General features: G+C 43.4%; 1 protein-coding gene across 2 annotated transcripts; it reads left to right on the top strand.

Moving 5' to 3' along the window:
* The first annotated feature begins 4,584 nt into the window (after window positions 1-4,584).
* On the top strand, window positions 4,585-24,654 carry LOC146177755 (boophilin-H2-like). 2 transcript variants are annotated; one of them, XM_084580573.1, is made up of 6 exons: window positions 4,585-4,688; window positions 9,737-9,925; window positions 14,926-15,114; window positions 16,535-16,585; window positions 23,007-23,058; window positions 24,325-24,454. In XM_084580573.1, exons 1-5 carry the CDS (start codon window positions 4,646-4,648, stop codon window positions 23,009-23,011), a joined length of 477 nt encoding a protein of 158 aa, XP_084436699.1. In that variant the 5' UTR covers window positions 4,585-4,645; the 3' UTR covers window positions 23,012-23,058; window positions 24,325-24,454. The 2 variants fall into 2 exon arrangements, with proteins under 2 accessions (XP_084436699.1, XP_084436698.1); XM_084580572.1 differs by lacking the exon at window positions 23,007-23,058 and having other exon boundaries at window positions 24,325-24,654.
* Window positions 24,655-27,667: the final 3,013 nt, after the last annotated feature.

Raw genomic sequence — 27,667 nt, forward strand, 5'->3', positions numbered from 1 at the left:
ATTATTGGCGGTGTATAGACCACCATTTGCTAGCATAACACGATTTGTCATTGAACTCGAAGAGACACTTCTGAAACATAAAGCAGATGACTTGTTCTGCGTGGCAGGGGACCTGAACATTGATATTTTATGCCCAAATAAGATTCCTCTTTCTGATTACCTGTCGTCTCTTTCAGCATTTGGAATAAAAAACATGATCAATGCCCCTACGCGTGAACATCTCATGAACGGTCGACTGGTGAGGTCTTGCCTTGATCACATCGCTGTTCGTGCACTGCATCACACCTTGCCCGCATGTATTATTTCACAGCGGTTAGCAGATCATTATTTCACAGCCTGTCGTTTTTCGCCTACATATAAGCTGACTGGAACCACTGCGTCAAGTAGCAGGGATGCTAATATGCTAACTGTCACAATTACAGATGAAAGAAGATTGAATAAGCTGATAGGGTCCTTTCGCTGGGCACTCTTACCTGACGGTGAACCGGTGGAGTTAGTTTACACAAAATTGTGTAATAACCTTGACCAGCTGAAAGAAACGTGTACTCGGAAATTAGTGCGTAAGAAAAGGCGGAATCATAACTGGTTAAACTCTGAAATCATGCGGGCAATCGCAAATCGAGATTGGCTTTGGAAACGCTCTAAACGTGCTCCAAATAACAATGACCTTCCTTCTGAATACAGAACCTCCAGGAACAGGGTTGTAGCACTTATTCGATCCAGTTCAGTTCAGTTCAGTCGTTCAGTCGTGTCCGACTCTTCGTGACCCTATCCGCACGACGGCAATACTTTCAGCAGCAGTTCCAACGATCCTATAAAAATTCTGCAAAAATGTGGTCTCTGATTAAACACCTTCGGGGAAACGATGTTAACCTCTCTTGTTCGGGCGTTTTGGTAGACGAACCTGTGTCGAAAGGCGCCGATTTCAATAAGTATTTTACGCTAGCGGCCGAAATGGCAGCAACACGGCAAAACTTTAAATGTACACTAAAATATTCATCAGCTTCCGCGTATCTTCCAAAGCTATCAAAGGAAGATCTTGCCAGGCTAGTGTTTAGCTTCCGACAAAACAAGCCCGCCGGAATAGATGGTATATCGGCTGCACTGATACAGCGGAATTTTTACGCTCTCTCGGACATACTGGAAAAAGCTGTAATACCTGAAGATTGGAAAACGGCTATCCTAAAACCGCTGTTCAGGGGAGGACAAAGGAATGCTATCGAGAACTACAGACCGATTTCTATACTGCCGATTTTATCACAGATACAATAAAAATTCATATTTGATTGTATGACTTCCTTCTTAGACAAATTCGATGCCATTTCAAACCGTCAATATGGGTTCATTAAGGGAAGAGGTACTACATTATTGCTTGAGAAATTCGCTGATGAGTTGTACGCTGCTTTCGATGAAAACACGTTTAGCTGTGCTCTTTTCCCAGACGTTACGAAAGCCTTTGATACGGTTAATCATACTATTTTATTAGAAAAACTGTACCTTCTGGGGTCATTTTTATTCTGTTCTAAAGAGTTTCGTATGCGGACGTTCACAAGTGGTGAGAATTAACAGCCAAATGGAGCACAGTGAAAAGCTCCCTGTAAAAGCGGGTGTACCACAGGGATCCATTCTATCTCCATTGCTCTTTAATATATTTACAAATGATCTGAGCTCAGTAACATCCAAGTGCTTGATTTTTCAATACGCTGACGACACAGTTCTGCTCACGAAGCATATAAACTACGAGACGGCAGTGAATGTGTTGCAGGAAAACATTAATTATGTCATGAAATGGTTTTCTGATAATGGAATCTCGGTGAACAATAACAAAACGAAAATGATGTTTCCGAAATCCTTTAAAGACACTACTTATAGATAGAGAAGTATTCTTGCATGATCATGATTCCCTCCCCTGTTATTGCAAGCCAATAGAATATGTTAACTCGATAAAATATCTCGGTGTTGTTTTTACAGCAGCTTATCTTGGCATGACCACTTGGCATATCTGTGTGCTAAGCTACGAAAAGTTACATGGTTACTCTTCAATATGAAGTCTTTGGCGCCGATGTCAGTAAAAAAAACTATAATTCATGCACCCGCGTACAGTGTTCTCAGATACGGCATAACTACATTTGGGCCATGTCCTTATTCACGCTGGCATTGCCGTATTGATAGTAATTAAAAAACATGTTGAAGAGCATTGCGTACAATTGTCACATACCATCCGGCACGGACGTCTTTCAATTCCTAGGCCTTCCGTCAATTCATTCTCTTTTTGTGCAGACAGTTGTTCGCCGGCATTTTTGGAATTCTGTCTTTTTAATTATTAATACTCCTGAACGGAAGTTAAGAAAAACATTACGTTATTATATACAACGGAGTGTAACTAGATACGGGAAAGCAAGGAGCTGTGCTTATGTACCTGCAATCTTTAATGAGTTACCGGAGGAAATTTTTGCGGTAGCTTCTATGCGTAACCTAAAGATGCATCTGAAAGCCCTCTGTTGATCTTTGTATTCTTTTGTCAGAGGGAAGTTATGCTTAAAAATATATTGGTTAATTCATTTATTCTTATATTGACGTTTACTCTGGGTTTAGAGTTTAATTTCTCAGTACATATGCTGTTAACCTGTTTTTTCACCTTTTTTTTTTTTTGCTCTCGCTTGGGTGTAACGAGTAGCGTTGCTATATCTATTGCCTTTTTTGCAGTCTTGGCCGTAACTGCCGGGCCCAGTCCCTCAAGCCTCTTGTTGGCTTTGACGGGCCTGAACCGTATTCCATCATCTACAAAGTGGCAATAAATATTATTATTATTATTATTATTATTATTATTATTATTATTATTATTATTATTATTATTATTATTATTATTTTTTTTTAGAGTAACTTCCGTCCTTCCAGCCACATTTCCAGATCATTTAGATACTCTTGCAACAAATGGTACAAGCTGTGAATATTTGTTGCAGAATCGAAAAAAATGTGAGTCTTTCAATCACCGTTTTTTTGTTTCATAACTTTTATTTAAAATAGGTTTTTAGGAAGGGAAGGGGCCTTATACTTTTGAGTGGACGGCACGGAATTGTGGACACCTGCACTTAACCATGTCAAGATCAATTTCAACAAATGCACCGTTTTCGTCTTCCCACAGATACACCTTAATAACATTTCTTTGTCCTATCATTCTAGCCCAATCCGGCTGGTTGTTTATATTAAATAATTTGATATAGTTACGACCCGCCGTTAAAAGGGCAGGCCCAAATTAGAAGCAATGAGTTTAAAGGTGAGTGTCCCCTGCGTCGATTGTTGAGGATCAGCAACAATAAAAAATATTAGTCGGGACACTTCGTGCTTCTTTCCTTAGATTTTACTTTGAAATCCCCTCTCTGGCCTTGGACTTCCGCTATCAATTCCGGTTCTCCTATTATTCGGGGGGAAAGCCAAGGGATAAGCTCTGAAAGTAATGTGCAGTCCCATTCACGGCTATATAATCACTGCATGGAAATGCGTCTGCTAAAATGCAGATTCATTGCTTTTTTTATCTTCTGAATATTTTAAAATGCTAGTTTATTGCTCAAAGTTATCAAAATACACCACTCCTTGTCCACAACTCTTTTCTATCTTCAATTCACCCTGACAATCTTGCGCCGTATGTGCCATTACTACTGAGGGCCCCATCATCATCATCATCATCATCATCAAGAGAAGAAGTAGAAGAAGCCGAGAGCACCGCCTTTAATGCTATGAAGCGATAGCGTAGGCTACCACCCCGCTTTAATCAACCGGTATGAACATGTCTGCGTGACCAAGGGGTAATGCAAATTCAAAGAAATGGCAGGTTGATTCTCATATTTCCCTCTCATATGAAAGGAGAGACCCGAGTAGACAGCATCAGCCAAACGTAACACCACGCGGCCCTACGGCCAGTCAGTGCGCAGCCATATCAGCTGCCAGCTATCGCCTGCCAGCGCCATTCTCGTGCATATAAAACACGCCGATCAAGCAACGGGAGGGCGTGTTAAAATCTTCGCTTTAAACGCACGTGCAGACCACAATGGAGTTACTGTTTTGCCCTTGTATGCGCGCACTATTGGGCATACCATGAAGCCTTGGAACTTTAGAGGTAAACTGGCTTTCATGAGGGTGAATCTGACAGGTGCTTTTTGAATGGATATATAACTCCTCAGAGACAGTGCTGTCAGGAGGATGCTTTAAAACTACGTGACAGTAATTTCATGATAGATTATTTACTTTCTCATCGTACGGATGAAAACACAGATTCTTGCTCGATAATTGCTATGAAAATAGTCACAAATGTGCACTTCAAGCGGAAATTTACTGATGACAATGCCGACAAGTAAGATATTTCCAACGGCTGCACAATCAAAAGTCGTTTTTTCTTTATTTCTGCGTCTACAGCATGTATGCGTAGGTCCCTTAACCCGCCTCCGTGCACATCCTGCCGATTGACTAGATAAGACGTAGTTGCACTTGTGTTGCGCGCGTCAGCGATGCGGTCGTTCAAGGGTGCAGCCTATCTTTCGAATGCTTGGCGTAAGATAAGGCTTCTGTACTTACCAATATCATATTGTTCTCTTGGTATAAAAGGTCTGCCTATTTCACTATTACATTTCTGCTCTTCTTTTCAAACATGAAGGCACACCTGCTGTTCGCATTCATCGCCATTGCTTTTGGTAAGCCTCGTAAACGTTGTTCTACATACCTTGTTACATATTCTACTTTAGTTAGTCGGCTCACGAGTTAACGCCCTACATCCATTTATCGTGTCCACCAACATATACCGTTAGACCAGTAAGGTAAAGTTTTTGTCTCGAAATAACGTATTTTATTATGTATGTTTATAATACCTAATTGGCCTCACCTTTCCTGTACTTTCAGTACGGTATTAAAACAAACACAAACACACACAGACACACACACACACACATATTCACGCACCCACACACACCCCAAACACCCACACGCATGCGCACGCAACACAAACACATGCACGCACTCACACGCACGCACGCCTACTCCTTGAAATACCTATTAGCGGCCTGCCCTAAATACCTCGTGTCTCAGGTAACTTGCGCCTAGGGGTGAACAAAATATTTAAGACCACCCCGCCGGGGCGGCGCAGTGGTGACGGCGCTCGACTACTGTTCCCAAGGACGCGGAATCAAGTTCCGGCCTCGGCGGCAGCTTTTCGTTGTAGGCGAACAGCAAGGCGCCCGTGTGCAGTACGATGTCAGTGCACGTTAAAGAGCCCCAGGTGGTCGAAATTTACGGAGTCCTCCACTACGGCGTCTCTCATAGCTTAAGTCGCTTTGGGACGTTAAACCCCACAAACCAAACCAAACCAAAATATTCAAGACCAGCGAAGGAAAATATTCGATTATTCCTGCCAACTTACATACACTACAAATGCGTTTTTGCTCCGCATTTGAATAACTGGCAAGGTTGTTTACTTACATTGCTGAATATTCAGTTACGTTAGTGAAACCATGGGATGTTCAAAGTTCAAAGAGACAATCTCCAGGCAACTCTGTTTTTATATATTCCCGAAAGAAAGATTGAATGGTTGTTCTTTCCATGTCCAGAGCCAGCGAAATGCAACAAAATCACTTGAGCAGTTCACTCGCGCGCAGCAGTTGTTTTATTGTTAGGTGTGGTTTCATGAGTGGAAACCATTAACGGTCTTCAGCGGCCCAGTTGCAGCGACAAGTCAATTTGTTCGCAACACTTTCTTCGCCCGCGTCAGCCAGTCAGCGTGCGTTATGGCGCAAGTAGCGAGCGCGCCGCTCTCTGCATTGACGATAAAGACTACCAAATTAAAAGAAATCAGTGCAGCTTCTCTTATCCACACCATATCCAAGGAGGCCACAGCTAATATTATTTGCTCAGATCAGGGCAGAGACCCCAATTGCACTAGTCGCCTCATGTTCATTTTTGTAATTCGCAGGCTTTTTTTTTTTTTGCCTTTGAAGATAAATGTAGGTTACAGTCTCTACATCGCTAATATCAAAATCGGATTTCTGAACACAGCATTGAACTCTACAAATCATATGCATTGTCTAAGCTCAATAATTAATAACTTAGCAAATCTCACCGTTAAACTATGTATTCTTTACAAAAAAGCTCAAAATTGCGGCCAGCAATTTGCACCCGGCGTCTATTACCCACTTCCATAATTTTAGTTTTAGCATTTAGCGAATGTTAGCTTACGAATCGGGCAATACCTGTGTCGAAGCCGCTTAAATCATGTTCCGGGCTAAAAATGAAGTAAACAAAAAGCGCTTGTAAGAGTCACTCCCGTGTCATCCTGCTTCGTAAGAAGTGCGCGTGACTGTGACAACAATTGGACACTGATCGTGCCAGGAAACGAGCTTAGCAGCTCAGAGCCCCTCCCCTGTAAAGTTATATTTTACATCTCATGTGCTGCTTTGTATTATTGCAATGCAGGATTAACAAGTCCGGAACAGTGTCCTGAATCGCAGAGGAAATGTGCGCTTACCAATAATTTTTATCACGAAGACGAATATCAGAAATGGGCTCCGTTTGAGTCCCTTCCAATGAGAGCAGATCGCGCCATAAGGCTGGCAATACTTGTGGTGTTTGTGCTTACAACATTCGACACTTGATGTTTTTTCGAAAAGTTTGCCGCAAGGCATGTTTGGAAAGGAGGAATGGGATGCAGGAGATAGAAAGTTAAGAGAAGGAATGAAGTCCAGTTGCGCTTAGGTATTCGCAGAGGTTGGCGGTGCAGTGATTGTCCATTGTCCACTTCTCGTAATCACAATCGCGGTTCCACCGCAGGCCCATGTTCATGAGTAGCCGTTGTCTAACTAGAGTCGTTGCTGGACACGTCCACAAGTGACACACATCACCGATCTCAGGTGCAGTGTCACAGTGAGGGCACCTGTCAGTCGCTGGCAGATCTTTATCACGCCAACGATGTCGTACAGATGGGGTCAGAGCCGCCCCTGCCCGAATCCGGCTCACTGATACCTCCTCCTGCCGAGTAAGATTAGGAGGGAGAGGGTGCGAACACGGAGGAATTAGAGCGCGTGTTCGCTGGCGCAGAACTTTAGAATCTGAAAGATGGGACAAGAACAGATCTTGGGAAGAGAGGAAGGTGGTGGATCGCCTGATGTGTTTATGTGCGTCATAGAATCCGCTTGAATATTATGTGGATCGCGAGCGTGGCCGCGAATCCAGTGTATGCGCACAGGGCATGGGTACTTTGAACAGAGCAAATGAATGGACTCTGTTATTTGGAATGTGCGTCAAACAGCATTAAGCTCTTTAAGGACAGTGAGAGAGTCTGTGTAAAGATGAACTGCATTGAATTTAGGAACGGGCGGTAAGGAATAAATGGCTTTGTAAATGACTTGAAGTTCCAGTGCCAGAGGGGTCCGCGTAGCCGCGGTTTAAGTCAAGCGAGTGTTGAGATGCGGATGAGAGGGACTATACACAGAAGTAACTCCTCGCTCTGCAGTATGTGATGCATCGGTATATAATATGCACACTTCAGGCAGATGTCCGGGTGATACCGACGGGGAAGCAGTCAGGCGATTGTCCGTGAGCTGGCAGTACGACCATGAAGGTAGTGTCTTTAAACGATGTAGTTGTAAAGACTGTTGCGAGCTCTGTTTGCCATACGCTGATCAATGAGTTCACTGAGCGTATTTAGCTGGGCGTAATCCTGAAGTACTGCTATGGGTGTTAAACGGGGGAGACGTTATTGCACGATTGATGGCCTCAAGGGAGTCCCACTGTCGGCGGGTGAGACGTTTAAAATGTGCCTGGTAGATTATACGCGGCTGGAGTACAGACCGAACAAGCTGGCGGGCCGTGTGAGCACGCGCTCCGCCAGAGCGCATAGCTATGCGACGAATCAGACTAGAGTAGCGTGAGCGGACTTACGGATGGCTGTCAGCCACGGGGTGCCAGTCCCAGAGGAATGAAGGAGAATACCAAGAATGCGAAAGGTTTGGGCCTAAGGAATAGGGTATTATGCATCATAAAATTTATAGTGGGAGCTTTCCGTAAGCCAGCTTTATTCCCAATGCGAATGAAACAGGATTTTGTATGCGAAAGAGTTAGACTCAAAGGAGGGAGGCGAAATGTCAATGTGCTGGACGGCCGCATGCTGGCCGGCCACCTGAAGGACAGACGTATCTGGGTGACAGCACCATGAGGTTATATTATCGGCATACGCCAGCAAGCCTATAGAATGGATTGTCTCTAGGGCTCAAACAAGTGGAATGAAGGCCACATTTATTAATGTAGGGGCGAGAACTGAGGCCTGGCCGGGGCACTCCTCTGTTTGAGGGGAAGTGACTAAAGGGCTTTCCATGGACACGCACGCTGAACGTTCTATTTGTTAGAAAGGCGTGAATGGAGAGGAGAAACCTGTGAGGGAGACCAAGAGTTTGTAGGGAGGCAAGGATGGCTGAGTGAAGGATGTTATCGTATGCCTTTGTTATATCTGTAGGGATTACGGTTCTAACACGATAACTGTGCGGAGAGTGGTGAAGCACGTCAGCAGCCAAAGTAGCAAGGCCGTCCTCCATTCCTATTTGCGGGCGGAAGCCGATTTGGGATTCTGGATAACAGCCATGGGATTCCAACCAGCACGATAAGCGAGTGGCGAGACTATTTTCGTAAAGCTTGCAGATTGTTGGCGTCAGGGAAATTGGACGAAGGGCCGAGAGAGATACTGGAAGATGACCTGAATTCGGTATTGGAACAACAAAGGAATGCTTCCACTCGTCCGGTATAACACCACAGTGCCAAACGTCATTGAATGCATCAAGGAGGGCCTGCAAAGGAGTTCCTTTCAAGTTGCGGAATAAGGAGTTAGGTATGCCTTCGTGTCCGGGAGCAGAGTTGGATTTGAGGCGTTCAATGGAGGCCAGCAGCTCTGCCATGGTTAGGTCAGAAGTAATCTCATCGGGGGGTTCAGTAACCGGTTAGCAAGGGGGTGAAAGTCGAGGAGACACTTGTTCGCATTCCTGTAGACGGCAAGGGTGCGCTGCCATATCAAATTTAGGTCAATAATTGGTGTCTTTGTTCCACTATCACTATAGTATTTTTTTTCGCGATATTACACTCTAAACACTCGAAGATTGAAGTATTGTTAACGGTAGCAACTAAGCCTAATATTCCTTGCAAATGGTATGTGTAAACATACGGTAGAGCTTGTGATGCTCGCGTGGTTGAGGCAAAATGCAACTAAGAAGCAGAGCTAAGACGTTGTGTATCAGAATGAAGAGTTCTATCAAGGCAGCAGGTTTCACTGTTTCTTTTCTTATCTTTGCTTTACATTTTCGAAATTTTTTGCCGATGAAAACAAAAATAAATGGAATAGATTCTAGCGACTTTTTGTTGCTTCTGTTAACGTTGGTATTAAAAAAAACTATTCCCCGAAAATCAGTGCGCTCAAAGAACAAAACAATATTTAATGTCAAAGAGGAAAAATACTTCTTACAGGCCGCTGCCACCAATGTTTCTTCAGAAATAAAACGCGATTTCTCAGCAGCCTTAAATAAAAGCTTGTTGTTCTTTCTAGAGCACCCAAGTATTTCTTAATTTGGTCCTAAAAGCGAATACAGATATATGGCCATAAATAAATAACTCAAAGCTTCAATTTTGATATCACCACAAGCGGACAGTCTAGTATTATTACCAGCAGTGCCTGACAAAATGTCGCAATGTTTTAAATTATTGTTTTCAGCGGCTACAGATTTCGAGAAACAATGCGCTCCAAAAGCGGATGTCGGGTTCTGCAAGGCTAAGCTTCCAAGGTGGTGGTTCAATGCTGACTCTGGCAAGTGCGAGCAATTTTACTACCGCGGCTGTGGAGGAAATGCAAATAAATACCTCACCAAGGAGAAGTGCGAGAAGACATGCACTCCACAGACAGGTGAGTCAAAGATATTTATTGTTCGGCGCTAAAAGTGTAGCCATTTTACAGACTACTCTTCCGCAAATTGAATTATCTAATGTATGAATAAAGTAAAAAAATAATCAATTGAAATCTAGATAATCTTTTCTGCCAGCATTAACATGCTGCAGCTTAAGACGAAGTTGGCCTTTTTGGTATTAAATTACTTAGGCTTAGTAGTGAACACAATAACACATTTGATCCAATATATCAGAAAGCATCTTAAATTATAAGTTAAGGTGTGCTGATTACCACTCATTGTGGTGCACACCCAAAACGCAGAACAGTTGAGGAGAATTTTTTTCATAAGTAAGAAACAATTCTATGTAATAAATGAATAAAGGCAACTTTTGTAGTGCATATGGCTATATAGGATAATGTTTACGTTCTATAAGGGCAGACTATTCCTAGCTGATTGGATGAATATGTGCATTACTAGTACAGATTGTTCCCGTGACTGAATGGGTAAAGCCTGTTCTCGCACAGTGGAGGAGCTTACGAGTACTGCTGTAGAGCGCCCCATTCTAGATATTTCGAAATTAATGTACATGGTTGCTAACTACTGTAAGGTAATTTGACTGTTAGACCAGGTGGCTCATTGTATTAGGACAGTCAGCTATTGAACTATTGATCCAATATATCAGAAATCATGTGAAATAATAAGTCAAACTGTGCTGATTACCACTCATCTTTGTCCACACGCAAAACAGTTGAGAATTCCTTTCATCAGTAAGAAGCAATTGTGTGTAAAGGCGTATAAACAAATAAACTAACTTTTGCAGTGCATATGGCTATATAGGATAAGGCTTACGTTCTATAAAGGCAGACTATTCCTAGCTGCTTGAAAGAATATGTGCATTACTAGTACAGATTGTTCCCGTGACTGAATGGATAAAGCCTGTTCTCGCACAGTGGAGGAGCTTACGAGAACTGGCCTAGAGTGCCCCAGTCTAGATACTTCGAAAATATGTGCATGGTTGCTAACCCGTGTAAGGTACTTTGGCTGGTAGCTCAGGTGGCTGATTGGATAAGGACAGTCGACGATATAACGCAAGGACGCGTAATCAAATCCCGGCAGCGGCGCCTGGTTGTCAGTGGGGACGGAAAAAAAGGTGCCTTTTTACGATGGAGTACCAGTGCACCTTATAAACACCCTGGCGGACAAATATACCGCACGATTTGATATGACGGCCCGCATAACCTAGTCGTGTTTCGTTGTAAAATGACTAAATAAAAATAGATATCGATACTGATTTCAAAACAAAGTTGCGATGGTAAACTTCAATTTGCCTGAGGATATAAGTATATATTTACAAGGTCTTCCTTGTTCATAGTGTTGTGAATAATCATCCAAACTGATTAGGCACTGAGTTCAAAAAAGAAACTCTGTTCGTTACAGTGAACCAAGCGCCTCTCATGGCATTCAGCAACAAGATTGCTAGAATATCCGGTATAAAACATTCAAAGCAGTAATCAACATTGAACACTTGTGTTGGACTTCACATTCACGTGTGGTGAAAGAAGTCCGAAAGGAACAGCCATTTTACAGGGTTTGACTCATTTTATCACTCATTCATTCAATCAATCAATCAGTCACCTTTATGTTTTCTTTGAGAAGGAAGAGTACGGGACAAAAGGCTCGGAGAGCTTGCCCAGTCCCCGACCTCTTACAATTCAGCAAACGGTAAGATAACGGCCAGTCATACATGGAAGTTACAAAAATAAACAGTGTCAAAGGTTATAAAACAATGCATAATCAAAGTGGCAAAACACAAAATAAATAAAAGAAAAACAGAATTTGTATATATATATATATATATATATATATATATATATATATATATATATATATATATATATATATATATATATATATATATATATATATATATATATATATATATATACACAGCCTCAGTAAAGCTTGTCCCCGAAATAGTGCACGCGCCACCACTTTGTACTCCTCTCTCGCATGCGCAACCGTACACTTCGAACTTCCGTTTCACATGCGCAAGACCGCGCAGCGCAGCGTAATTGACGTAACAATATATATATATGTATATATATACACTTCGAACTTCCGTTTCACATGCGACAATATATATATATATATATATATATATATATATATATATATATATATATATATATATATATATATATATATATATATATATATATATATATATATATATATATATATATATATATACATATATATATATATATTGTTACGTCAATTACGCTGCGCTGCGCGGTCTTGCGCATGTGAAACGGAAGTTCGAAGTGTACGGTTGCGCATGCGAGAGAGGAGTACAAAGTGGTGGCGCGTGCACTATTTCGGGGACAAGCTTTACTGAGGCTGTGATTGAGACTTACTGTGCGTAGCTTTCATGCATTGCCCGTATATTGTGTATATAATCATCCCTTTCACCGTAACAACTTGGTGGAGTGTGCGGGATAGTCCTGGAACCTTTCGAACATCATCGATGCAGCAGACGCTTGGCCGGGTCCCTCCTGACCTCACAGCCATGGCATGCCACGATCACGACAGACAAGGTCGCTCTTCCCACTCAACTGGAGCTGCTTCTAATTCAATCCAGGAGCATTATGTGCCGTCCAGCTCGTGGCCTCATCAGCGGGAGCCCAGAAAATTTTCTTGTCTGGCCGATGATGATGTCGAGGACTGGCTGACGCGCTAAGAACGTGTCAGGAAATACAATCGCTTGGGCTCGGCCACGCAACTTGCAAACGTGGTATTCTTTTTGGCCGGCACAGCGCTGCTGTGTTTTGAGAACCACGAAGTCAACCTTTCTACCTGGGACAAGTTTTTGGAAGAGATAACCAGCTGTTTTTGAGACTCCACATCCAAAAAACGCAAAGCTGAGCAGCCCTTTCCAAACGAGCACCGTTACCTGGAGAAACTTGCACTACCTACATAAAGGAAGTCCTGAAGCTCTGCCGCATTATTAATAGACGCATTCGCGAAAAAAAGGTTGGCCATCTCTTAAAAGGATTCGCCGTAGATATTTATAGTTTCCTTATCACAAAAGAAACCCTAGCCAGTACTTAGGAAGTAAACCAGGAGAGCAGCGGTGATAGAGGACAGCCTTATCTTAATCTTTTGCATACTTTTACATTTTCCGTGCATCTTATCCCTTCCCACGTAATTTCTACTTTGTTATCCCGGTATATTTCCTGTAGGAACTCTATTATCTAATAACCGACACCTTCTTCTTTTAATATGTTCCACAGGAGTTCCCTGCTTACGTTGTCGTACGCCCCGTTTATGTCGAGGAAGGCCAAATACAAAGGTCTATTTTCCACTCTAGATATTTCGATGCATTGGGTAAGCGCGAACAGGCTATCATCTAAGCGCCTACCATTTCTAAAGCCGTTCTGAAGTTCTCCGAGTATCTTGTTACTTTCAACCCATGCTTGCACCTTTAGTTTCACCGCCTGCATGGCTAACGTGTACATAACAGATGTTATGGTAATCGGCCTGTAGGATTTTATGTGCATCCTTTCTCCTTTCTCTTTATAAATCAAATTCATTCTACTCTGCTGCCAGCTGTACGGAATTTGCTTATTCGTTATGACTGTTTTTAAAGCTTTTTAAAAATGGTATGTGTCAACAGACGGAAGAGCTTGTGATGCTAGCGTTGTTGCGGAAACTGCAACTAAGAAGCAGAGCTAAGAAGTTATGTATCGGAATGAAGAGTTCTACAAAGGCCGCAGATTTCCGTTTTTTTTTTGTATCTTTGCTTTACATTTTCGAGTTTTTCTACCGATGAAAACAGAAGTAAATGGAATAGATTCTAGCGACTTTTTATTTCTCCAGTTAACATTGTTATTAAAAACAGAACTATTCCCCAAAAATCAGTGCACTCAAAGAGCAAAACAATATTTAATGCCAAATTTGGGGGAAAAATACTTCTCACTCTAGGCTGTTATCGTCTGGCAAAAATATTAACTGCGACGGCTAAGCCTAAGTTTGTGTAATCAATAAGCCTGCAAGATGTCCTAATTTTATTTTTCGTAGCTTTTACAAAGAAACTGAGGCCTCAGCCTTTTAACTCCCCTGCCCAATCTGCAGTCCTCAAGGCATAATATTTCCTAATGATATCACCAAGGATTGGTTCTATTTTTCGATCTGGTCTGGGTTCCTCCTTTACTCCCCAAATGCGGGTTCTGCTAGCAGGGTCACGTTTCTGTTTTTACCGCTGGAGGGAAGAAAGCACAAAATGAAACATTTTTGTGGCGCCCATCTAATTCGGCGACAGAGTTTTCACAAACGTTAGTAGCCTAAAGAATGCAGGTGGCAGCAGCGGTTCGAGAGAAATGAGCTATTTCTTTTGAGCGATTGCAAGCCTGGCAACGCTGAAAACGTAAACATTGAAGGGTTCGGCTGAAAAAAACTCTGATGATAAGTGATTCACGAAGATGAGGCTTGATCACGTTGTCTCAATCACTGAGTCTGACGTATTAGGCAACCCATCACGAGTCTCATATCTTTTTCGATTACGCTAATTCAACTGAATAAACCGCTTGTTTCTAAGCTGATGAATTCTTTACTGCGGAATGCATTGTAGGAAAACGTTCTCCCAGTCTCTCATTACATATTCAGATTCAAAACAACATTGGAAAAATGTGAGTCAAAAACATAAAATAAGTGGGAGCCTAGCGAGATCTTGTTCGAAATAACAAATATTCCTATGGTTCTTTTTGCTACAGGACGTTGTCACCAATGTTTCTTCAGAATACAAACCTGATTTCTCAGCAGTCTTAAATAAAAGCTTGTTGTTATTTCTAGAGCATCCAAGTATTTCTTAATTCGTTCCTAAAAGCGAATACAGATATATGGGCATAATTAATTAACTCAAAGCTTCCATTTTGATATCACCACTAGCGGACAGTCTAGTATTATTACCAGCAGTGCCTGACTAAATGTCGCAATGTTTTACATTACTTTTTTTCAGCGGCTACACATTTCGAGAAACAATGCGCTCCAAAAGCGGAAGTCGGGTTCTGCAAGGCTAAGCTTCCACGGTGGTGGTTCAATGTTGACTCTAGCAAGTGCGAGCAATTTTACTACGGCGGCTGCGGAGGAAATGCGAATAAATACCTCACCAAGGAGAAGTGCGAGAAGACATGCTCTCCACAGACAGGTGAGTCAAAGATATTTATTGCTCGGCGCTAAAAGTGTAGCCATTTCACAGACTACCCTTCCGCAAATTGAATTATCTAAAGTATGAATAAAGCAAGACAAAATCAATTGAAATCTAGGTAACCTTTTCCGCCAGAATTAACATGCTGCAGCTTAAGACGAAGTTGGCTTTTTTTGGTATTAAATTACTTAGGAGTATAGTGAACACAATAACACATTTGATCCAATATATCAGAAAGCATCTTAAATAATAAATTAAGATGTGCTGATTACCACGCATCGTTGTGCACACGCAAAACGCAGAACAGTTGAGGAGAATTTTCTTCCTCAGTAAGAAACAATTCTATGTAATAAATGAATAAAGGGAACTTTTGTATTGCATATGGCTATATAGGATAAGATTTACTTCCTATAAAGGCAGACTATTCCTAGCTCATTGGATTAATCTGTGCATTACTAGTACAGATTGTTCCCGTGACTGAATGGGTAAAGCCTGTTCTCGCACAGTGGAGGAGCTTACGAGCACTGCTGTAGAGCGCCCCATTCTAGATATTTCGAAATTAATGTACATGGTTGATAACTACTGTAAGGTAATTTGACTGTTAGACCAGGTGGCTCATTGAATTAGGACAGTCAGCTATTGAACTATTGATCCAATATATCAGAAAGCATGTGAAATATTAAGTCAAACTGTGCTGATTACCACTCATCTTTGTCCACACGCAAAACAGTTGAGAATTCTTTTCATCAGTAAGAAACAATTGTGTGTAAAGGCGTATAAACAAATAAACTAACTTTTGTAGTGCATATGGCTATATAGGATAAGGCTTACGTTCTATAAAGGCAGACTATTCCTAGCTGCTTGAAACAATATGTGCATTACTAGTACAGATTGTTCCCGTGACTGAATGGATAAAGCCTGTTCACGCACAGTGGAGGAGTTTACGAGCACTAGTCTAGAGCGCCCCATTCTAGATATTTTGAAATTAATATACATGGTTGCTAACCCGTGTAAGGTACTTTGGCTGGTAGTTCAGGTGGCTGATTGGATTAGGACAGTCGACCATATAACGCAAGGACGCGTAATCCAATTCCGGCCGCGGCGCCTGGTTGTCAGTGGGGACGGAGAAAAAGGTGCCTTTTTACGATGGAGTACCAGTGCACCTTATAAACACCCTGGCGGACAAATATACCGCACGATTTCTTATGACGGCCCGCATAACCTAGTCGCGTTTCGTTGTAAAATGACTAAATAAAAATAGATATCGATACTGATTTCACAAGAAAGTTGCGATGGTAAACTTCAATTTGCCTGAGGATATAAGTACACATTTACAAGGTCTTCCTTGTTCATAGTGTTGTGAATATTCATCCAAACAGCTTAGGTACTCAGTTCAAAAAAGGAACTCTGTTCGTTACAGTGAAGCAAGCGCCTCTCATGGCATTCAGCAACAAGATTGCCAAAATATCCGGTAAGTGGCTGAATTGCACCTACTATAAAACATTCAAAGCAGTAATCAATATTGAACACCTGTGTTGGACTTCACATTCACATGCGGTGAAAGGCGTCCGAAAGGAACAGCCATTTTACAGGTTTTGACTCATTTTATCACTCATTCAATCAATCAATCAATCAGTCACCTGTATGTTTCCTTTGAGAAGGAGGAGTACGGGACTAAAAGCTCGGAGAGCTTGCCCAGTCCCCGACCTCTTACAATTCAGCAAACGGTAAGATAACGGCCAGTCATACATCGAAGTTACAAAAATAAACAGTGTCATCGATTATAAAACAATGCATAATCAAAGTGGCAAAACACAAAATATATAAAAGAAAAACAGAATTTGTATATATATATATATATATATATATATATATATATTACGCGGCGCTGCGCGGTGTCGCGCATGTGAAGGAGCAGGTCGAAGTGTGCGGTTGCGCATGCGAGAGAGGTGGACGAAGTGGTGGCGCGTAGACTCTTTCGTTGACAAGCTTTACTGAGGCTGTGGTTGAGACTTACTGTGCGTAACTTTCATGCATTCCCCGTGTATTTTGTAAATATTAAACCCCTTTCCCCGTAACAACTTGGTGGAGTGTGCGGGATAGTCCTGGAACCTTTCGAACATCATCGACGCAGCAGACGGTTGGCCGGGCTCCCTCCTGACCTCACAGCCAAGGCAAGCCACGACCACGACAGAGAAGGTCGCTCTTCTCACTCAACTGGAGCTGCTTCTAATTCAATCCAGGAGCATTAAGTGCCGTCCAGCTCGTGGCCTCATCAGCGAGAGCCCAGAACATTTTCTGGTCTGGCCGATGATGATGTCGAGGAATGGCAGACGCGCTAAGAACGTGTCAGCCATACAGTCGCTGGGACTCGGCCATCCTAATTGCAAACGTGGTATTCAACATTTTCTGGTCTGGCCGATGATGATGTCGAGGCCTGGCTGACGCGCTAAGAACGTGTCAGCCATACAGTCGCTGGGACTCGGCCATGCAAATTGCAAACGTGGTATTCAACATTTTCTGGTCTGGCCGATGATGATGTCGATTTCTGGTCTGGCCGATGATGATGTCGAGGCCTGGCTGACGCGCTAAGAACGTGTCAGCCATACAGTCGCTGGGACTCGGCCATGCAAATTGCAAACGTGGTATTCAACATTTTCCGGTCTGGGCGATGATGATGTCGAGGCCTGGCTGACGCGCCAAGAACGTGTCAGCCATGCAATCGCTGGGACTCGGCCATGCAAATTGCAAACGTGGTATTCAACATTTTCTGGTCTGGCCGATGATGATGTCGAGGCCTGGCTGACGCGCTAAGAACGTGTCAGCCATACAATCGCTAGTACTCGGCCATGCAAATTGCTAACGTGGTATTCAACATTTTCTGGTCTGGCCGATGATGATGTCGAGGCCTGGCGGACACGCTAAGAACGTGTCAGCCATACAATCGCTGGGACTCGGCCATGCAAATTGCAAACGTGGTATTCAACATTTTCTGGTCTGGCCGATGATGATGTCGAGGCCTGGCTGACGCGCTAAGAACGTGTCAGCCATACAATCGCTGGGACTCAGCCGTGCAAATTGCAAACGTGGTATTCAACATTTTCTGGTCTGGCCAATGATGATGTCGAGGCCTGGCTGACGCGCTAAGAACGTGTCAGCCATACAATCGCTGGGACTCGGCCATGCAAATTGCAAACGTGGTATTCAACATTTTCTGGTCTGGCCGATGATGATGTAGAGGCCAGGATGACGCGCTAAGAACGTGTCAGCCATACAGTCGCTGGGACTCGGCCATGCAAATTGCAAACGTGGTATTCAACATTTTCTGGTCTGGCCGATGATGATGTCGATTTCTGGTCCGGCCGATGATGATGTCGAGGCCTGGCTGACGCGCTAAGAACGTGTCAGCCATACAGTCGCTGGGACTCGGCCATGCAAATTGCAAACGTGGTATTCAACATTTTCTGGTCTGGCCGATGATGATGTCGATTTCTGGTCTGGCCGATGATGATGTCAAGGCCTGGCTGACGCGCTAAGAACGTATCATCCATACAATCGCTGGGACTCGGCCATGCAAATTGCAAACGTGGTATTCAATATTTTCTGGTCTGGCCGATGATGATGTCCATGCCTGGCTGACGCGCTAAGAACGTGTCAGCCATACAATCGCTGGGATTCGGCCATGCAAATTGCAAACGTGGTATTCAACATTTTCTGGTTTGGCCGATAATGATGTCGAGGCCTGGCTGACGCACTAAGAACGTGTCAGCCATACAATCGCTGGGACTCGGCCATGCAAATTGCTAACGTGGTATTCCACATTTTCTGGTCTGGCCGATGATGATGTCGATGCCTTGCTGACGCGCTAAGAACGTGTCAGCCATACAATCGCTGGGACTCGGCCATGCAAATTGCAAACATGGTATTCAACATTTTCTGATCTGGCCGATGATGATGTCGAGGCCTGGCTAGCGCGCTAAGAACGTGTCAGCCATACAATCGTTGGGACTCGGCCATGCAAATTGCAAACGTGGTATTCAACATTTTCTGGTCTGGCCGATGATGATGTCGAGGCCTGGCTGACGCGCTAAGAACGTGTCAGCCATACAGTCGCTGGGACTCGGCCATGCAAATTGCAAACGTGGTATTCAACATTTTCTGGTCTGGGCGATGATGATGTCGAGGCCTGGCTGACGCGCTAAGAACGTGTCAGCCATACAATCGCTGGGTCTCGGCCATGCAAATTGCAAACGTGGTATTCAACATTTTCTGCTCTGGCCGATGATGATGTCGAGGCCTGGCTGACGCGCTAAGAACGTGTCAGCCATACAATCGCTGGGACTCGGCCATGCAAATTGCAAACGTGGTATTCTTTCTGGCCGGCACAGCGCTGCTGTGGTTTGAGAACTATGAATTCAACCTTTCTACCTGGCACAAGTTTGTGGAAGAGATAACCAACTCTATTGGAGACTTCACATCCAAAAAACGCAAAAGCTGAGCAAACCCTTTCACAACGAGCACCGTTTCCTGGAGAAACTTGCACTACCTACATAGAGGAAGTCCTGAAGCTCTGCCGCATTATTAATAGACGCATTCGCGAAAAAAAGGTTGGCCATCTCTTTAAAGGATTTGCCGTAGATATTTATAATTTCTTTATCACAAAAGAAACCTATCCAGTACTTAGGAAGGTATCCAGTAGTGCAGCGGTGATAGAGGACAGCATTGTCTTAATCTTTTGCATACTTTGACATCCTCCGTACTTCTTATCTCTTCCCACGTAATTTCTACTGTGTTATCCCGGTATATTTCCTGTAGGAACTCTATTATCTCATAACCGATACGTTCTACTTTTAATATGTTCCGCAGAAGTTCCCTGCTTACGTTGTAGTACACCCCGTTTATGTCCAGGAAGGCCAAATACAAAGGTCTATTTTCCACTGTAGATATTTCGATGCATTGGGTAAGCACAAACAGGTTACTATCTAAGCGCCTTCCATTTATAAAGCCGTTCTTAAGTTCTCCGAGTTTCTTGTTACTTTCTATCCAGGCTTGCCCCTATAATTTCACCGCCTGCATGGCCAACCTGCACATAACAGATGTTATGCTAATCGGCCTGTAGGATTTTATGTGCATCCTTTCTTCTTTCCTTTTATAAATGAAATTCGTTTTACTCTGCCGCCAGTTGTCCGGAATTTGCTTATTCGTTGTAACTCATATCTTCACTGAGACATTCAACAAGATCCTTGTTTTCTTACCTGCATCGGTGTCCTCTTCCTAAATAAACTTCCCTAAGCCATGGCCTTATGACGGCAATAGTACCTTATATCAGATATGTTCTTTACGAGATGATTTTATTCTTTGCCATTTTGTTCCTTTGTGTATCAACATACCTACCGCTCCACCCTTGTTTTCGCTCTCGTTTTGTTGCACCCTTCCCAGATGTAGCCTTGTATAAACGGCGGTTCTTCTAGATCCCTGAGATGAGCCTCGCATAGAGCGTACACACTTATTTTGTCATCCTTCAACTGCTGTTCTATCTAGCCATTTCGCTCTTTTTCTACCTCCTTGCATGCTTATGTAGCTGATACTAGTGTTAAATTTCTTTTTTCTACTTTTCTTACTCGACCTCCTCCTTGCCATTTTTTGAGGCGCAGCCTCCATTATTACGCTTTCTTCTGCTTCCCTTCTAACTACCTATGTGCACGAAGTCCTCGTGTACCCCCGAAAAAAGCTACAGCCCTGCCTGGCAGGCGCCAGCCGATCTCTGCTCCAACCCTTCTGTTAAAATGAATACCATCTCGCTGAAACGCCCTACCAAAACCTGCTTTCTGCACCTCCCTGTTTACCTCAACCACTTCAAAACGCTTCTCCAGGCATAACTTTCTTATGTTCTGAATAACTGTCACCGCGTCCTTTTCCAGCTTTGCCTTCGATCCTAGCACCTCCGGTACTGTGCATACAACTATCTGCGCTTGCTGTGTTATCTCCCTGATATCTTCAAATCTCTTAGCTAAACTCTGCACCACTCGTGCAGCGTCACCATTTAGGACATTGCTTAGCCCCGCGGCTACTATCACCATACTGCGCTCCATACTGTACCATACTGTTGTCTCATGCTTTCGGCTATCTGTGTCCTTCTCTCTGGGATTTTCAGTCTTCCTTACTTCTTTCTTTTTTCCCGACTTCTTAGTAGCTGCTTCTAAATACCTCTGTCGGTTCGGATCCGCCTGACCTACTTCGCTTATGCCTTTCATGCCAGTGCTGGTCCCAGCCACGGGGCCCAAACTGGAATGTTCGTCCTCGTTGGTTCAAAGCATAAAGTCGGCTATTTTGTTTCCGTTTGAAGAAGATGTCTTAACAGTTTCTGATTTTCTACCCTTAACAAACCTACTTCATTTTCTACATCATTCACACGAGATACTAAACTGCCCTTTTCTCGTTCAAATCTATTTAGGCGCGCACTCCGCACGCAACACCGACACAAAAAGTCCCTGCCTTCCGCTTCATGAACAGGGTCAAAACGCGTTTCCTTGAGATTAACCTGCTAACTGGTAGTACGCGGAATTCATAGACACGTGGCAAGTACATGCTAACGGAAGGACGACTATGCACTGAGCTGCAGACACTGCAAGTGATACCTACGGCAGCCACCGGATCTGCCACGAGGAAAACACTTGTGTTTGTTGTACTGTCTGATCACTACCTTACGTGTAACGCTTAGTGTTACTTCAACAGCACTATACTAGCGCGGCGCGAAAGACGGCGTTCCCATGTTCGAGAACAGGTGCGACAGCTTCGGGCCAATCGCGAATATCGCGCTGCTGAGCATGCGTCAAGATGTACAAGTTGTAACAAAGGGTTCGGCTACGGAGTCCGCGTTACCCAACGATGCAACCAGGTGCATCGACCAAAGTCAAACAGCATCGTTGTGTCATCGTTGATCTAATTGATCTAATTTATGTTTCCCAGAATGGCAGAAAAATATGGCCCATATATGTGCCGTCTACCATCCATGGGAAATGAGTATGTTCTATTTGTACTATTGAGGGGCGCTTCACCGCCGGTTCATCTGAAGGTGATCTGAACTCTTATATATTGCCTCAAAAATCGGACAGCATTCCAGCGCTCATACATGTCCACACATCTTTACTTTTCTTCCCACTTATTTTAAATAGAGCTCTTTCCTCTTTTTTTGTCATATTATCTGTAGTCGCATTGCATTAGGTTGGTCTCATTTGTATTTTTTTATTAAACAGGGTAAATAATTTTAGCATGCATAATTTTATTCTCATACACTTAGCATAATTATTTCCTTTTTGGCCATCCTGGTGGATTATAGCGTCATGTAATAAAGCTGCAGCATTAAAATTGTACCTCTCGAAAGCAGCTCTTGCAATGGTTTCCGCAGGTTGGTAAGAGCATTGTAAGAAGTATTGGATAGCATCACAAAATTGTAATCACATTTCACTCGGCTCTACTCTTGCTTTCATAATGTTCGATTTGACAGGCAAGTTGCACTATTGCCTTAAATTAGATAATAGGGCTGCAATACTATAATTGGATTTAGTCTTAAAAGTGCCCTTTCCATACTTCTACCATTTGTTAATAGAGTTTAATAGCAAACTGAGTCTGAAAGGTATCAAGTCAATGCCTTTTATGAGGACACAGCTAACAGTAGGCGGTCTTAACCATGTTCTAGCATGCTGTAATCATGTGAAACCAAGTTGTTGTCCAAAATTACCCACTGCCTTCCATCATTGTTTACGCGCTTTACATCTTGGTACTTATCTTCTGCACCCATTCAAATTTAACACTGTTTAAAGCATTCTGCATGGTTGTAAAGCTAGCGTTATGAATATGTGTTTTGGCGTAAAAATTGCGCACTGTTTCAGGTTAGAACAAAACCATGGGATGTATTCAAGGATGAGCATAAAGCATGGCTAGGTATATCTTTTCAGTCTTTGATATATTCAGCGAAAATGTAAAAGACATTGCTTTGCAATAAGGTATTTCCTGATATAGATCTTTGTCTAAGAAAGGCATATGAAAAGGCAGCCCACGATTGACAGCCCATACATACCATGCTTAACTTGGTAAAAAATAATGTTGAAAATAAATATATTTTTTGCTTACGAATAGACCAACAGTTATGGTGAGTGAGGCATTAGGAGCGTTGAAAAAAACTTATTGCTCAGAAGATATGCCAATACGTATAATGTACCGAAAAGTGAGACAGGGTTGCTTGTGAGGCATTTGGACAAGAGCAATAAATAGTGGTTATTTAATATTTCAGTTCAGGTAAATTAAGTACCAACACCAGTAGAAGGCAATTGTAGAGATGAGTCAAATGAATATGAAAACGAGCCACCTTAGAGCACTGAAAGGCAAAGTGACATAATTGGGGGCAGCTTGTCTTTGCAGTGGACATAGCTGTGCTTATGATGACGATCAAGCAGCCACCTGAGTAGAGCTATAGCTAATAATGCGAAAGCAATACTACTCTAGGTTTCGAGCCTTCACAGTAGCGCGGTCGGTAGCCATGGCTTACCCACGGGACGTTGTGACGTCACACCCCACACGACACTATGATGAGAGCTGGGCTCCCAACTCAAGCGGTCGGCGCAGCGCGTGACGTCACACCCCACGTGACACAAAAGGGAGAGATGGGCTCCCAACTCAAGCGGTCGCCATGGCGCGGTCGGAGCCGCAGCTGCGCGCTTCGCATTCCTCCCGCTAGAGGCGCAGCTGGTGCTCACGTGATACGTGCCGTCAGGCACGCTTATACGGGTTGGTTAAAGCAGGGCTTTATATGTTGGTTGGCAGGAGCTGCCAACTTGGGTCTCTCGTTTCATATGGGATGGTTATGTCAGAATCAGCCTGCTAGGACCCTGGCATTCAAGTTACCCCTATAGGCCACTGAAGCACGTTCTCTATGGATTGGTTAGAGCGGGGCTTTATATGTGGGCTGGGAAAGAAGAAAAAGAGAAGGAAAAGAAGGAGAAGAACGCTCGGTCACCCGCAGGTAATGCTTTCGCTCAATATTTGGTTCTGCAGCGTTGAACTCTTGTAATTTGATTAGGTGGTGGTGGTTATTAGACATCATGCTAGGAGCAAATTAATGACAAATATTTTGTTGTGGATGAAGTTGATATAATTTATCGTGGCTTGCAATTTATTCAGTCAAATCGCACAATTATTTTTCCCTTACAGGATTTTGCGGAGGTGTATGCAGCAAGCCGCGGTACACTGGTCCTTGCAAGGCAAGAATCCCCAGATTCTATTACGACACCAGCAGCAAGAGCTGTCGCCAGTTTTACTATGGAGGCTGCCACAGCAACGGGAACAACTTCGTGACTATGCAAGATTGCGAAAGGGCTTGCGGAGGCCGAGCGCACGTTGGTCCCAGACCACGTTAAGAAGAGGCCCAATATTAATGGGGGTGCAATACTGTAGGGAACGTATATCTGATGCAAAAGCATTAAATATCACACTAATAAGAATAAGTTTAACATGCCCTTTCTTCGAATAAACATCTTAATAATTTAAGTGCCTGCTTGCCTTCGATTTTTATACATAGAGATGATATTTTAAGCTGACTGCGAAATTGGTCTATTAGTAACTGATGTTTGATTTCAGAAGTGCGGTACATTTTTTATTCAAGTGATGTTTCCCAATATCGTAGGTGAACCATTCGAAAATGCTTAAATAGTTACCTGTATGACTATTACGCGTTTCCCATAGGGCCTCTTGCTGTGCAGAGTCCGATATCTCTGTTTGTAAACATAGGGGGCGCTTATGAACACCGGATTAGGCTGATGGCTTAAAGGAGGGACGACACCTACAGGAATATATGCAAGTTTAAGCATTCAAATAACTATTCTTATGCGTACAGCCGCGTCCTTCTTCAAAAGTTTGCAGCCTAAACGATTTGATCCTCATCTCTTTAACAGAGCTTCCTAGCGCATCTTATAGTTCAGAGAAAAATGAAAGCACGAGAAACTTCTGCTTTCGAGAGGTTTCCATCGTCAAAGTTTTAACACGCCCCGTGTTACAATATTTGCTAGTAAACGCCATGTGGTATATACAGTTGACGGGGCACTCATATGTTGTGCACTGCTGTAATTTTCCTGCAAGAAATTTTTAAAATCCTGCTAAGGCGTCGAGTGCCCCATTCAAGATCGCAGACGATGAAGGCTCGTCTAAGTTGGTTGAGGCAACGCTCGAAACAAGGTTTTGGCTGCAAGTAACGCAGTAGAGGTTACGGGGCTGCTATAAGGCGCGCACCTTGTAAGAAACAAGGGCTCCAAGCCAGGGGTCACTTGTGCCCAGTTTTTCGTGGTACTCCGTTGTACTGCTGCGTGAAGAATACAAAAAGTACACCATAGTTCTAAAATATTTCAAATTAGGAAACATCATTTCAAATGCAGTGCCTTTTCGCTTAGAAGGAAAGTGCAATGCATTATATGAGAAATCATTGGGTGCGCAGGATATCATGCAGTTGTTGCTGTTTCATAGGCAACAAACGAACACGTTGCACTGAAATAAAACCTTTATTGGACAGACTCTTTTCTCCAAAAAAAGTTTGAAGCTTTCTGGCAGCGATACAAGCAAATGTACTCGTCGGACATCGACCTACGAATGTTTGCTCCACTCGTATGCGTTCAATTTAATGTTGGCAAAGACACATCTAGATAAAGCCTCCGAAATTGCCGGGAACAATATGGAAGTAGATGTGAGTGCCGGCTATCATTCTCATTTCACCTGTGTGCATATTGTTCGACAAAGTAAATGTTGAAGCTACGATCGGCTGCTTTGAGGGTGCACAAACAGATTGAAACGCTTGCGACTTTCCCAGATCATTGTACAAGTTACACCGAAAGTTATAAGCCTGTATGCTTGCTACTGTTAGCCGCAACAAAGAAAGATTTAAATACTCCTGGCAATATTCTAATATAGTTATTAAATGTGCCTTTGGTCATCATAAATCGGGGAGTTAGGAGTGAGTAGGGAGAAAATAAAATTAGGCGATCTTTTATTAAATATATTTCCCTTTTGGCACAACTACCAATGGTGGTAGCTGTGTTTTAGCAGTAGCCCAGAATATTGAATAAAAGCAAGACACTTTTCTGAGCTAATTGTTTCTGCATTTAATCTTGAAAAGGGCGCTACACCTAGGGATAGAGTTAAGCCGACGAAGGAGACACGCGCCAATCTCCAAAAATATGTTTTTACGAAAAATTACATGTATTTATAGCATACACCAACGCCTATCCAGCGAATTAGCAGGGACACAGTTGAGCGGACGAAGGAGACACGCGCCAGTCTTCAACGATATTTTTGGACGCAAAACTCCAGATTGTTACGCCGCGTAGCGACGCAATCAGAAGCAGCAGCAGAAGAAGAAGAGGAAGCAAGGCGCACGCTGACTTATCCGGGTTTCTGAGCCGTGTGCGTCCGTCCTTCATACGACGTTCACCTGTATTGAAACCATTTCATCCGTTATATTTGGTGGAGATGCTGGGTAAAACGTTCTGGATCCGCCAGTACCTCGTCACAGCCGTCGTGTAGCAGGTTTACCACCTTTATCTCCTCGACGGTACCTTTCAATGGCTACCAGCCGCATGACGCAGACACACGAACTGCGACCTAAAGAGACGACGAACTTTCCCCACCAGCGAGAGCCGCGCACGTTCCACGGTGAGCCCGGAGATGACGTTGAGGAATGGCTTTGACATTACAAAAAGTGCAGCTAGTACAACCGCTGGAACTCAATCGCACGTCTGTACAATGTTGCCTTCTTCCTCGCTGGCACGGCTCTGACGTGCTTTGATAACCACGAAGAAATCCTGACAACCTGGGACCGATTCGTTGCAGAAATTACGAAGTCTTTTGGGTTTACCCTTGCGAAGAAGGAACGCGCTGAGCATAAGCTTTCCCAGAGTGCCCGGTGAGACATGCGCACGTTACATTGAGGAAATATTGAAACTTTATCACATTGCAAACCGGTATATGTCAGAAGAAGACAAGGTAGGGCACCTTCTCAAGGGGATCGCTGAGGGTGTGTACAACTTCCTTATTTCGCGGGACACCCTTTCCACAGTAGCAGATGTCATCAAGCAGTGCAGGGTATTTGAGGCGTTAAAGGTACGTCGGATAGCGTCCACATTTGGCCGTCTTTCTAATGTGATAACTGTTGCCCGTATCGACATTCCGGAGGCTGAAGACATCGTTTCTATGGTCAGGAGGATTATACGCAAGAGGTCAGGAGTATTATACGCGAGAAGTTGGATATTCAGCGGCAACCTACAAATTTCGATGTACCTTACCACCCGACATCGAGGTCCGTATCTCATGGGGACAGCACAAACAATGGGCTGCACAAAATAGCAGCGAACCATCATACAAGAATGGCGTGGAGCGGACCCTGCAACCAACATCGCACCCTTATTTCCAGCAGCGTCCAGCCCATCCGGATGAAGTGCCTTGTGGTGTTTTTAGTCGCGCTTCTGCCGCCTCATCTCGGCCTCCCAGGGATCCTGAAGTGAACTACCAG

The sequence above is a fragment of the Amblyomma maculatum genome, chromosome 10 (assembly GCF_055883805.1).
Source record: "Amblyomma maculatum isolate TAMU_Amacu chromosome 10, ASM5588380v1, whole genome shotgun sequence".
Classification (NCBI taxonomy): Eukaryota; Metazoa; Arthropoda; class Arachnida; order Ixodida; family Ixodidae; genus Amblyomma; species Amblyomma maculatum.